The sequence below is a fragment of the Corvus kubaryi genome, unplaced genomic scaffold (assembly GCF_017639235.1).
Source record: "Corvus kubaryi isolate FWS band 111438036 unplaced genomic scaffold, C.kubaryi_AGA036_p1.0 65360, whole genome shotgun sequence".
NCBI classification, from domain to species: Eukaryota; Metazoa; Chordata; class Aves; order Passeriformes; family Corvidae; genus Corvus; species Corvus kubaryi.
Window position 1 is genome coordinate 1 of NW_024581941.1, and position 12,691 is coordinate 12,691.

The 12,691-nt window shown below is 43.9% G+C and overlaps 1 protein-coding gene across 1 annotated transcript; it reads right to left on the reverse strand.

The window, feature by feature from the left end:
* Positions 1 to 635: 635 nt before the first annotated feature.
* LOC121673340 (probable 2-oxoglutarate dehydrogenase E1 component DHKTD1, mitochondrial) lies at positions 636 to 11,839 on the reverse strand. The gene is made up of 7 exons (XM_042046564.1): positions 11,680 to 11,839; positions 9,783 to 9,938; positions 9,090 to 9,301; positions 7,242 to 7,436; positions 6,674 to 6,943; positions 2,150 to 2,321; positions 636 to 866 (listed from the first exon to the last, which is right to left on the reverse strand). The coding sequence occupies exons 1-7, from the start codon at positions 11,837 to 11,839 to the stop codon at positions 664 to 666; spliced, it is 1,368 nt and encodes a 455-aa protein (XP_041902498.1). The 3' UTR covers positions 636 to 663.
* Positions 11,840 to 12,691: the final 852 nt, after the last annotated feature.

The following is a 12,691-nucleotide window of genomic DNA, read 5'->3' on the forward strand; positions in this document are numbered from 1 at the left end:
GAGATGTGTTTTATAGTCCTTTATTAATAAAAGTAAAAAAAAAAAAAAGTGCTATAATTGGCAGTTAAAAGTAAAAACAAGTCAAAACCCCCTCTGTGCTACCATGCATATTTTCTTCAGAGAAATTCACAGTAGGATTTCCGCACTGGAGAGAATCAAGGCGACCATTCCACAAATGCTTCACCTAAAATACCAGAATTCACTGGCAAGTGAATTTTTGTGTGTTTTTCTTTGAGGGTAAGGATGGAATCCGAATACATTTAAATGCTTATAGAGATGAGTCCCCACTGGACACAGCAGGACCAGGCAAAGACAGGACAAACATCATGCTGGCTTCCTGCCCATTCTCCCACATTATTCACGCTTTTCCATGGCACACAGAAGGCAACTTTGCCCTCTGATTACCAGTGGTCGGAAATTTGAAATCCAAAAGCTGTGTCCAAGATTGTTCTACGAAAAGCACCAAGCCACACATTCAAGAGCCAACAGCAGTGATTCCCCACATTAACATCTCATTATCAGACTCACACTGTAGTGAAGAGCTGCTGACAGTGTAGCTGCATTTACATGAAGACCTGTGGATATGTCAAAGGATCTCACACAGAGACTTCTGTTGCAGTAGCAAGACTGAGGTGGTGCAGACATATTTTGGTGGTGCAACCCTTACCTGATGATTTTGTACATGCTGGGGTTGGTGAAGAAGGGCTCATCAAGCTCATTGTGGCCCCACTGCCTGTAGCACAGCAAGTCCACGATCACATCCCGGCGGAACTGGCGCTGGTACTCCACAGCCAGTCGTGTGGCACGGACAACTTCCTCAGGATCATCCCCGTTCACATGGATAACTGCACATCCAACAATTTTACCTGCCCAGGGATCCAAAACAGAACAGGAATCATACCGAGCCCCTTCCAAAGAAAGCAGATACACACCTGTTCTGCTGAAACTACAGACAACCCATATGAAGTAAATATAATAAAAACAAATCCAATAAAGATGCTCTTTGTGATGAGAGCTGGGGTAAGGAGAGGAGTCTTGCCTGCGAGAAAGTGCAATTAGCCCAACCTGTTGTATTTGTCAGTTTGAGCACAACTTCTTTATAAGCACTTTTTCCCAGAGGACTTCCCAGACACAGTTCCTGCGTCATATTAATCTGGTAGTATACAGGGATTGGGAGAGAACTACTTGATTGCTTTTCTTTCAAACAGAAATTGAGTTTTATTTCCTTCTTATCCTAAGTTATCACTACTATGAATTCATACAGGCCAAAAGCAACTTTCTCCCTTATTAGTAGGGAATATCATTCTGTCCACTGCTCCTCCAGGCACAGAAATCTCTTCACTAAAGAGAACACTCTAAAGTTTCAATATCTTAACACCCTCTCCTGTATGGCAATTTGGCTGTGAGCAGCAGTGCTCCTTTGTACCTGTCCAAATTCTGAGAAACTAAGATACTTCAGCCATTCCTGGCTCATGTCAAGTTTTTCTCCCTAGCAAAATACTAAAGCTCAGCTACAGCCCCTCCTCACTGACAGGTAAGAAGAAAGGAAAACTAAGGAAGGAGGCAAAAAACCAAACCCAAACAAAAACAATCCATAACACAAAACCAGCTCAGGGAAAACAGTAATAGCATATGCTATCTACCTTATCAGATTTAATGAACCTACTTGTTTGGTTTGATGAAACCATAAGACAAACAGTTGACGTTAGGTCAAAAGCATACAAAAGTGTATTTTTACTTATAGGAGACATATTCAAGATAACTAACTACTATGTCTCTGATCTTACTGATAACACATCTTATAATACCTTTTCAAAAGCTGTCAATAATATGACAGAAACTAGATGAGTTATAAAGATTTCACCAAAATCTTGCAATTATTTTGTCACATCCTGTAAAAATGTGACAAGATTTCCCCTTGATATTTAGTCTTTGCCATAAAGAAGATAGGGGAGGGCGTATTTTTAGCACCTGAATTGCTGCTAGTAGGAGAGAATAATCAATAATAATTTTAATTTCTACTCTACCATGAAACTGGAGTTATATTAGTCTCTCCCTAGAGCTGACAGGCTGTTGCTATAAAAAGTCCATTGCACAGCTTACACTTTCTGACACAACAGGCAATTGCTTGTGACTCAATCCTACATACCAATGTCACTGCAGTACAGAGACGACCTTCCTCGCTCTGGAGGAGTGGTATATCCCAGCTGGTTATTAACAATCAAATGGATGCTCCCACCAACTCTGAAATGTGGTAGATTAGAGAGGGTCAGTGTTTCAGGAACAATTCCTTGTCCAGAGAAAGCGGCATCTCCATGAACCTGCATCAGGGAAGAAGATGGAAAAGTCTCATTAGGAAACACTGGAGGAACAGCAAAATCAAAACCATAACTCATTAAGCAAGGCCTTCTAAATTGAGTACATGGAACAGATACAGTTCCAGCTGGACCCACTTCTTAATCCCTCTCAGAATACTGTTTCCATAACTTGAGAGTTTATATAGCCTTACCACTAACACGTCATAGCAGCCAACAAATGTACATAACTGCCTGATGTAATCCCTACCTGGAACTGACTATAACCTCTTAAAACTGTCCCACAAGTGTCCAGGTGACTGCAAGTTTCCTGGCTATGGCAAAGCTGCAGCAGAGGCAAGCCACTGACCCCTGAACAAAGGGAGCCACAGTATTCACTACACCTTTGCTGAAGTTAAATGTTGGTGAATTGTGACTGATGCCCATTTCCACCTTACCAAACTGTCATAGGTTAGCAAGCATAGTCCCGGAAGGGACGTCCTTGCTAAGGGGTGCTTACAGTTTCCTCTGGGAACTGATAGAACCTATCAGCTGGCCAGTTTGAATATGGACAATTCTCTAAGCCACTTAAAGTTGTGATCACCTCTGTGATCCACATTTAAGAATAGGCAAACTCCCCCTCCAAGCTCTCTCTCGTTTCCGGCGCTGGGACAAGTGGCTGCAGGCCCCGTGTGGGGGCCAGCGGGCCCGGCCAGGCCCTGCCTGGGCCAGGCCGGGCCGGGCCACGGCCATCCTGAAGCCATGGACCTGTTCCAGCCGTGGAACCCCCCCCACTGCCTTGCCGTGGGCAGCCGGAGCAGCTCGGCTCTCCCCCCTCTCCACTGCGATAAGAAAAAATTCAACATTCCAGCTGTAAAGCTGCAAGGCCGAGGTGAGAGTAACCCTTTTATTGCTGTGAAGAGCTGAAAACCTGAGGGAAGAGAGAGAGGAGATGCTTAAAGCTGAAATTCTGTTGTGAAGCTATGATATATCAGAGTATCCTGTTGTAATTTCATGAAGATATGGGGGGTGGAGTGTTCAATTCGTGAGCAAAAGCACCTGCGCTGAGATAGGCAGATGCTGACGCAGCTGTAATTTCATGAGAAGTTTGGACAGGGAGAGATGAACCAGATGAGGACTTTTGCTCCAAACGGGAAAGGAGAAAACCTCAGTCCGTAGAGATGCTCCCAGAGATAGTCCTAAAGATGAAGATGATGAAGACCCTTTGCTCCCAGGGAAGGAGAAGGGCCTCTGTTTTTGTTTCTGAACGGCTCAACCTTAAAATTGTACCCCAAAAAACTTCAAGAGTGGACCCTCGAAGGCAGTTGCGGGAAAAGCTGCAAGTCGGGGGAAAGGACTCACACGCAGGCAGAGAGACTCCTCTTCCTAAATGGACTGAACGATATTTGGAAGTGGGCGGCTGTCTCGTTGTGATAATGTTTTCATAGCATGAGCAAGAAGAGACTTCTCTTTCTAAATGGACTGAACAAGGTTATTATGGAAGTGGTAAACAGACTGAACATCTTAAGGGTTGTCTTTTCACATCGTCAGTGGGAGAAGGGAGGAAGGTGGGGGGAGGAGGAGAGTTCTGAAGGTGGTATAATTTTTTTCTTCTTTTAGGTCTGTTAATAAACTTCTTTATATTCTTTCAAGTTTGGTGCCTGTTTTGCATTTCTCCTAATTCTTATCTCACAGCAGATAAACAGTAATGAGTATTTTGGACCAAACCACTACACTAAATTGGTGTTTCCGCCCGGTTACAAACCGAACCCGCGACACAAACAGACAAGAACAGAAAAACAAGTGGAAAATGAACCAAATGGAAGCACTCAAAACAAAAAAAACTTTCAGAAGGAAATAAAACCTAAGTTCTTAGTTACATTTCAAAATAGCAATAGCAAATAAATATTGCAAATAAAAAAAATTGTTTGGAAGGGGAAGGTAGAATACTGTGATATCCAACCCAGGTTTCCAAAAAAAGCTAGAGATACTGGAGTGAATATCATCTAGCATTTCAATGTTTTGAAATTGGAGACAGTTCTCCATTGATGAATATGATCACAGCTTCCTCAGAATGCAGACTCAGTGATTTGCAGATCAAAGTAGCTATGCAGACTGATGTACTTTCTTATTGAAACCAATGACAGTTCTACTTTCTAGCTATGGAATAGTGGTTTCAAGCCTTCTGCATGTACGCCAAGGTAACAGAGGTGCAATCAACCACTGAAATAGCAGCACTGGGTTTTATACCATTCCAATACAGATTTTTAAGAGGTATCACAGTAAAACAAAGGTAACTACTGCAAGAGAGACAAGCCAGGGTCCCCACTCTATCCCTTACCATGCTACACTTGTTCCTGAAATGCTGGGTTTTCGCTTTTCCCTCCTGGTTTCTTCTGCTGCCTAAGAAGGCTACATATCTCGGTGATAGCATTTGAGTGAAGACCCTAAAACATCTGAGAAAACTTTATGGCTTTTAGCACATCCCAAAGCATTAAAGCCTACAGACAATGTGACTATTCAACTACACAAGACTCTTCATATGCATCTCAAACCCCAGAGGATTCAATTCCTGTGGTGCAGGTAGGATTTTACCCATTCTACCAAAAAGATGGAGACAGTTTTTGCTAGGGCACATTTTTCTCTGGGCTGCATTAGCAAAAAGCTAAAAGAAAGGTCATCATCAACTTTAATTCACCAAACAGTGACGCTGAGAGTGGAATTTGTTTCTGGGAGATATTACTCTCAGATTTCGTTTCAAATCAGAAACATCTGTAGTTGCCTGATATCCAGGACGTGGAGTTAAGCTATGTGAGAAGGTGAAAAAGAAACCTCTCTCCAGCAGAGATGGACAATTAAATGCTGCAGAGGTGTCCATGGGCAGTTAACTGAGAAGAGTTTTATAATCCTTACAAATTCTGAGCACACTGATGTTCCAGAAAAGAAGACCTTCAGACCCTGGACAACGAAGCTCACCACTGACAATGGCACCTTAACTGATCTTTACTCATTCTCCCCTCAAGCTCTGGCACTGATACTTGTGGAAGAAGAGAAGAAATGCCAGTATAAACCTCAGTTCATAGTTCAGAGTTCAGAGTATCTACACTTCTCAAGAGAAAGCACTGTAAAAACAGGAAGTCCAAAGAGAAACAAGATTCTGAAACACAAGGTGCCTGCTTTCATCTCTTTTCTCAGCTATCTGAATAAGAGCAGTTAACAGTTACAACTAAAAATTCGCCTGTTTTCAATCTAACTCTTGTATCTCTTGAAGACAATCACAAGTAATGACATTCAGGTTCCATGATACATTTTCTTCCTTTTAGGAATACTTTGAGTCAGTTTTTTACTGACATGCAGGCGTTTAGCTCAGAACCAAATGTTTCTCTTCTCTGTGATGCAATCCTCCCTACCACTGCGAATCCTAAAAAGTTAAATATTTCTTGGATAGAGAGGGTCCATTTATCCTGAAGAATCCTTGTTTAAAGAGGCATAGTACTTTCATTACTATGTGGTGAAGATCTAACGTTATGAGAAAGAAACAATAGTATCTTCTCAAACTAAGACATAACTGAAAGATGGAGACACACTGGGCAGCAGAAGTTGCCTGCAATGCATGCTCTAAAGCCTTATTTTTTATAAAAAAACAAGAACCCAAACTTGCCCAGAATATTTTGCATTCTCATTTCTGCTTTTTCACAATATCCACACCCTTCTAAGAGAAAGCAAAACATTTTTTCAACTGAAATACATTTTCACTCCTACATGTAACTTCCTCCATGTTTGTTACACTTTACAGAACATTTTTGCCCAGCTTGTTTTTACTCCTGGTAAAACATTAAGAGTTTGACTCACTTGTTTTTCCAAGTTGAATTCAATGCAAGAAAAGAAAATTGGTGGAAGGAACTATTTAGGATTGCTTCTACAGCTATACAAGTCAGTTCAAGGAGTAAAAACTAATTCCAGCAGTGTCTTCAACAGTACCATGACAAAATGACAAAATTCCAAATCCTCCTGAACATTTTTCAGCCTTGTTGACAGCTCTTCTCCAAACCCATTAATTTGAAAGGCTTCCAGTGGTGGTTTAAATACAAAAGTGAGGAAAGAGCACACATAGCTCTCAATGCAGAATATTATTAAAATAAAGGGAGTTATCAGAATCAGTTATTCAGAAGTCTTAGAAGTGAAATTATTTAAATGCCAGCATCATCAGATATGCCACCTGAAACTCTTCCTTGCCCTCCTCTTTCCCTATAAAGAGGATCCCAGTTCTTGACATCATATATTAATTCAGTTTTGCTTGATATGTCTATGTACACTCCTATTGACATTCTAGTCCTGTAAGTCTTACAAAGATCAATTACAAATTGTAAGCAAAATACCTGCAGGCAAATAACTTTGTCCCCAGGCTGTGCAGAGCTCTCTGGGGAGTAATCTCCATCGAGCAGAGTCTGTTGCCTTGCTCGTGTCTTGCCCACAGCCACTGGGTTGATGGCTTCTAAGTGTGAGGGGTTGGGGAGCAAGGTGACGTGCACGGGTCTGTGGGAGCCGAAGTCAAGATCTACAGAAGATGTCAAGTGGGAGAGAACATCCCCAATGGCTGCTGAATTCTCTGGAAACTCACTCAAACCACGCATCTTGCGGAACATGAGCTGCATGGAAACAGATTTGGTTAAAACCCTTTTCTGATTCATTGACGTGTTGAAAGAAAAACTCTCTCCTACTCCTGAAATTGCAAGGATGCTTCTAAGTAACAGCACATAAAACCCTTCATTAGAGCTCCTTCAACAGTCTCCTGCAGACAGTTCACTGAAGTGTTGATTGGAAGGGAGAACACTCTCACACAGGTAACATTTTATTGCTCCAGCATTTACAACATGGCAAACTTGTAGGGGTTTATTTTACTGCAAACAAACCAGGCAACTGCCTGGGAGATCATAAATCTCGTACCTCGGGAGGAAGCTGAAGTAAGCCGGCGAGCAGATTAAGCCTTCCCCGATGAGGCATTCCAATGATGATATCTGTGACCCCGCTGTAGGCACACATCTTGAACAGCTCGTGGAAGAAGCCCATCATGCTCTCTGCTCCTTCACCACCGTATCGCTTCACTGTGGCAAACTTGGTGGCCAAGAAGTGATCAAACTCCTATTAAAACCAGGAGAACTTCAGTATTAGGCTATTTTAAGTAGCAGCCTTCTGTTCATAAAATTGAAATATAATTTATGTTTATACCCTTGAGGCATACAAATCTAAACATACCCCTGGAAAGTCTCAGCTCACTCCCCACCCCCACAGTCTGAGACCGGAAGCTATGACGACTATGAAAAATCAGCTCTTATCTCCTCCTAAGCAGAAAAATGTTGGATTGAGGACCAAACTTTCTCTGTCTGACATGGAAGGTGCTTCAAGAAGAACTGTAACACCAGACTAATTTACAAATTCCTTGGTAGTTTACCTGTTTTAGGTGGAAATTAAGGAATGGTGTTCTTTTACAATATAACCCATAACTATCTTGAGATACAAAGTGCTAGCAAAGCAGTGTTTAATTTTGATTTACATTAGGCACAGTCCTTAGTACATAGGTAGAATGCTTGAGAGAAGAAAAATAAATGAATCTGTATTTACTTCATTTTCTTCTCACTTCATTCCATTCACCTCCTCCTAGAAAGCTCTAATAAGTGACCAAGTTTTAGAAGCACTGGAAATTTCTTTAGTTTTTGCAGCTGAAGACAGAAACTCAATGAAGTCTGTAACTGAGAAGGGAAGACTAAGCCACACCCAAAGATCTGAGCCAAATGCTAGTTGAACAATATTAAGTTCTAAGGAATAACGTACACAAAACTAATCACATATAAAAGCAGTTTATTTCCTGTCAGGGTTAAATTACACACTCTTAGTATAGTTCTGGTCATACTGAAATCAAAGTAGGGCACATCAGGGTCCCAATATCAACCTCCTGTGTCACCATCAAATTCCTCTAACTGCCAAAGAGGCAACAAAAAAAAAAGGAAGTGGGCTATATACTTCTGTTTAGTCATTGGTAAATATTACATTTAACATTCCTTCCACTTGGAAAACTGGAAACAGGGACACTTTCCCAGATCCTGCTCTTCTACCTTTCCAACCTTCACAGATCCTTCTCTTCTACCTTTCAATCCTTCTGGATAACATGGGAAGAAAAGGTGAAAAAAATTAAAACTTTTCACAGTACAAAAGTATTGGAATAAATTTTCTCTGTACATTTCAAAAGTGCATAAACATTTCACTTCCTTACAGAAGGCATTGAACAAAGGTTCCTTCCTGAAAAGCACCGTATTTGGCAGTGCTATATGATAACACCTCAGTCCAGCTCTGATTTTTTCTTCCAAAACCTTGAGGGACAGCATACTTTAAGGACAGTAAAACAGATCAGCATGAGGGTGAGAGGGAACACAGAGCAGCTAAGCCAGAGCACAAGACTTCACAGAGCTCTGCTCAACCTTGTGCTCCCATCAATAACATTTAATATGAGCTGTCAGATCATTAATCTTAGAGGATCTCACTTTTGAAGACTGATTATTCATGGGTTTATAGCATCATTATTTCAGTAATGGCTGGTAAGTAAATTCAGCAACAAACTCCAATGAGATTCCTGCACTGCACTGCTTCAGGCAAAACCTTGTACTTCTTCCTCCTGCACACTGTCAAAGCCTTTCAGGACAGTGATTGTTCTTTTTCTGCATGAATCATGTCCAGAACAGTAAAGGATCCATGACAGACCCCATGACTATTACAACCCAGTAACAGGGAACAAAGTACCTGGGACTCCAGCATCAGTTTGCACAAGTGCTTTTTCTCTTCAGGTGTAAATGCTTCTTGCTTTAGCTCTTCAAACCTTTTAGCAAACCATTCTCTCTCCTCCAAAGTTGGAAGCTGGCTTGTTTCTATGGAAATACGCCCGCAGTATATATGGTCCAGGTAAGCCATCACATCCTCTACAGAAGCCTCCTCTTTTCCCATGTTTATAAGTCCTGGTGGGAAATAAATGTTATTAGTCAATTTGGGGGAGGAGGGGGAAGCACTAAGACCTGTTTTAGAGAAAATAAAGCATTGAGAGAGAACCCCCTCCTTTGTTTAAGGCGACAGCAAGACTCTAAGGGAGCCAAGAAGAGACAATTCTTGACTTCTGCCCTTGTACTTTCAAATCTTCACTACAGTGTTAGGTATTATGGTAATCATGGAATGTTACAGTAACACAAGTAATTAATGTTTAACCTCAGTAGCTGTAGGAACAAGTACAAATTTTCATGGTTTCTTAGGATGCTGGAAAGAAGCCTCTCACTGCACTATGATTTCTGCAACAGACATGTAGGCTGAAGTTGACAATTTCCTGTCCAACAGTTTTCATTACTGATTGAGCCACCACTCAATATCTGACTCTTCCACAGAGGCCACAGCCCCTCAATAAATCGCCCACGAACAGCATTTGCTGTGATAGGGCTGTGGACTCACCTGTAGTAACGAGAGGACCCTGAAGAACTTCAGCCAGCTCTTGGATTTCAGGTACCATGTTCATAACAGCCCGGCCAGCAAACAGTGGGTTTATTTTGGCTGCTTTGTGGCCATGTTCAGCATAGGCAGTTATTAAACGAGCAAGAGCATGGTCAACTAAAACCAAAAAGAAAGCAGAACAGTTATCACACACATGCTCAGATTAAATTCACTTACAGCATCAACACAGGAATGTTTTGTCCGCTGGCAACCATCAAGGTTCTGGCTGGAAAAAGAGCTTTTCTATGCAGCTGTTTCCACTTTATTAACCCACAACAGCTCCCATCAGCAAACTTCTACATCTGCTCCCCCATCCAATTCTCAAGCAAGTACACTCTAGATTTCCCTCACAGCTCCCCTCATAAGTTAGGCTCCTGTACACATATGAAAAGCTATTTCATTTTGCTTCAAATCTCTTCACAACAGGTATGTCCAAGTCAAGAACAGCACATTACTAGTGTATAAAGTCTTATTTCCTAACCAGCTCAATCCTATCACTTATGCTCCCTAGTTCCTTGCTGGAAAGACAGAAGGATTGGGCCTTAACAATAATTCAGGTCCCATGACTTCAAGAAACCAAAAGTCTGTCTGCAGGAGCCAAGAGCATGTGCTGAGCCAAATGCTGTAAAAATTATCAACAAAGACAGAATTTGACCAGCTGAGAGGTCACACACACATTACTGTCACTGAGCACAGGCACAGACCAGGGTGATAAACTGCAAACAATAAAACATACTGCAAGCACAGTTTGCTACAAATTAATGATACGAACCAGTTTATAAAGCATTCCTGATGTGGAGGGTTTTTTCATCCTGGTAGAAACACAGCACTGACAGTAGTCAGGTCTGAAGGCTTTTGTTTTCCAAAAATTGCAATTCTCAGACCATATCACAAAGTTATTTCTCTGACATTTGTATTTCTATTGCCGACACTCTCCTCCAGCCATTACAATCACAGTCGGCCCATTCAAAGCAGGCCCTTTTCTCTACTGGGTTCTACAGCAGAGGGACATAATCCAGACATAAGGCTAACATCACCCACAATGCTCTCAGAAAGGAGGCCATTTAATGCAATTTAAAAATGTTACATAAATATATGTTAATCATTAACAAGGAGGCCACTTTGTGACAGGCCTCAGTGTCCAGGAGTTACTTGTTTCACTCCTGCTTCTGGGCAGTGGGTTTAATTCCTACCAGAGTCTCCAGAGTAAAGGTAACGCAAGGACCACACTCCTACCTTGGAAAGTCTTCTGCTTGCAATCACATTTCTGCACTATAAAACTGAGCTGAAAGCAACACAGTTATTGCTACAGGAGAGAGTTACCTGTATTTAATAATGGAATCATAGAATGTTAAGGGGTGGGAAGGGACCTTAAAGACCATCCAGTCCTAACCCGCCTGCCATGGGCAGGGACACCTCCCGCTAAACCAGGCTGATCAAAGCTTTATCTAGTCTGGCTTTGAACACCGTCAGGGCCGGGGCATCCACAACCTCCCTGGGCAACCTGTTCAGTGTCTCACCACCCTCAGTTTAGCTAGTTCAAGCACCATGATATAAAAGGAAAATGACAGGCGCGTGGCAGAGGTACTTCTATGAGCAGAACTCTCCGAGAGCCCATTGCTGAGGAAACTTCAGCAGTCGGTGCTCTCACAGCCACTTCAGCCCATGGAGCGGGGCCAGGCACCCCACGCTTCCAGAAGCTACAGCCAAGAGCTCTCGGAGCGGGTCTGCTCTGCGCTCTGCCCCGCCGGGAACAACACACGCGACACCTCAGAGCGCCCGCTCCGTGCCCGGGCCCCGCTCCGGGGCAGCCTCCGCCGCGCTCCCTCCGCCCGGCGCGGCCCCGGGGGTGTCCGACCTGCTCTGCCGGCGCCGCGCTGCTCCGCCGCCCGCCCGCCCGCCTCCTTCCGCGGTTTGTAGCCGTAGACGCCGCGCTCGGTGCGGTACCAGCGCCTCGGGCCACCCCGGCAGAGCGCGCAGCACACAGCCCGAACCCCCGCCAGGGCCGCCATGGCCATGGCTGCGCTGCCCCCGCCGCCACCACCGCCCCCGGACCCGCCCCGAGCCCCGGGGGCGGCGCCCGCAGCGGGGCCTCTCAGGGGCTCCTGCAGTGCCGAACTGGTAATGTCCTGGACTGCGAGCGAAGGATATCTGGAGTGCTGTGCTCAGCGCTGGGCTCTTCCGTGAAGGGAGACGAGGAGCTATGCAGAGGGTCCAGCGGAGGCCACAGAGATGAGGCGGGCTCTGGAGCATCTCTCGTATGAGGAGAGACTGCGGGAGCTGGGCCTGTTCAGTCTGGAGAAGACTGGGAGGAGACCTCATGAATGCATATAAATGTCTCAAAGGTGGGTGTCAAGAAGTTGGTGCCAGACTCTTCTCAGTAGTGCCCAGCGACAGGACAAGGGCCATAAAATAAAACCCAAGAAGTTCCGCCTCAACATGAGGAAGAACTTTTTGTTGAGAGTGGCACAGCACTGGGACAGGCTGCTCAGGGATGTTGTGGAGTCTCCCTCTCTGGAGACATTCCAAACTCACCTGGATCTGTCCCTGTGTCACCTGCTCCAGGTGACCCTGCCTTGGCAGAGGGGTTGGACTGGATGATCTCCAGAGGTCCTTTCCAACCCTACTCCGGTGAGACCCCACCTGCAGTGCTGCCTCCAGCTCTGGGGTCCTCAGCTTAGGAGGGACATGGACCTGTTACAGTGAATCCAGAGGAGGCCACCAAGACGATTAGAGAGATGGAGCACCATTCCTAGGAGGAAAGGCTGAGAGAATTGGGATTGTTTAGCCTGCAGAAGAGAAGGCTTTGGGGTGACTTAATTGAGGCCTTCCAGTACCTGAAGGGAGTCTGCAAGAAAAGATGGAGAGGG

Excerpts from the sequence above, each read along its gene's own strand:
- LOC121673340 (XM_042046564.1), bottom strand. The coding sequence starts at position 11,839 with ATGGCCATGGCGGCCCTGGCGGGGGTTCGGGCTGTGTGCTGCGCGCTC. Across the intron at positions 2,322-6,673 it reads ACAAAGTTATTTGCCTGCAG|GTTCATGGAGATGCCGCTTT; the intron begins GTATTTTGCTTA and ends TCCCTGATGCAG. Across the intron at positions 867-2,149 it reads TCTGTACTGCAGTGACATTG|GTAAAATTGTTGGATGTGCA; the intron begins GTATGTAGGATT and ends ATCCCTGGGCAG.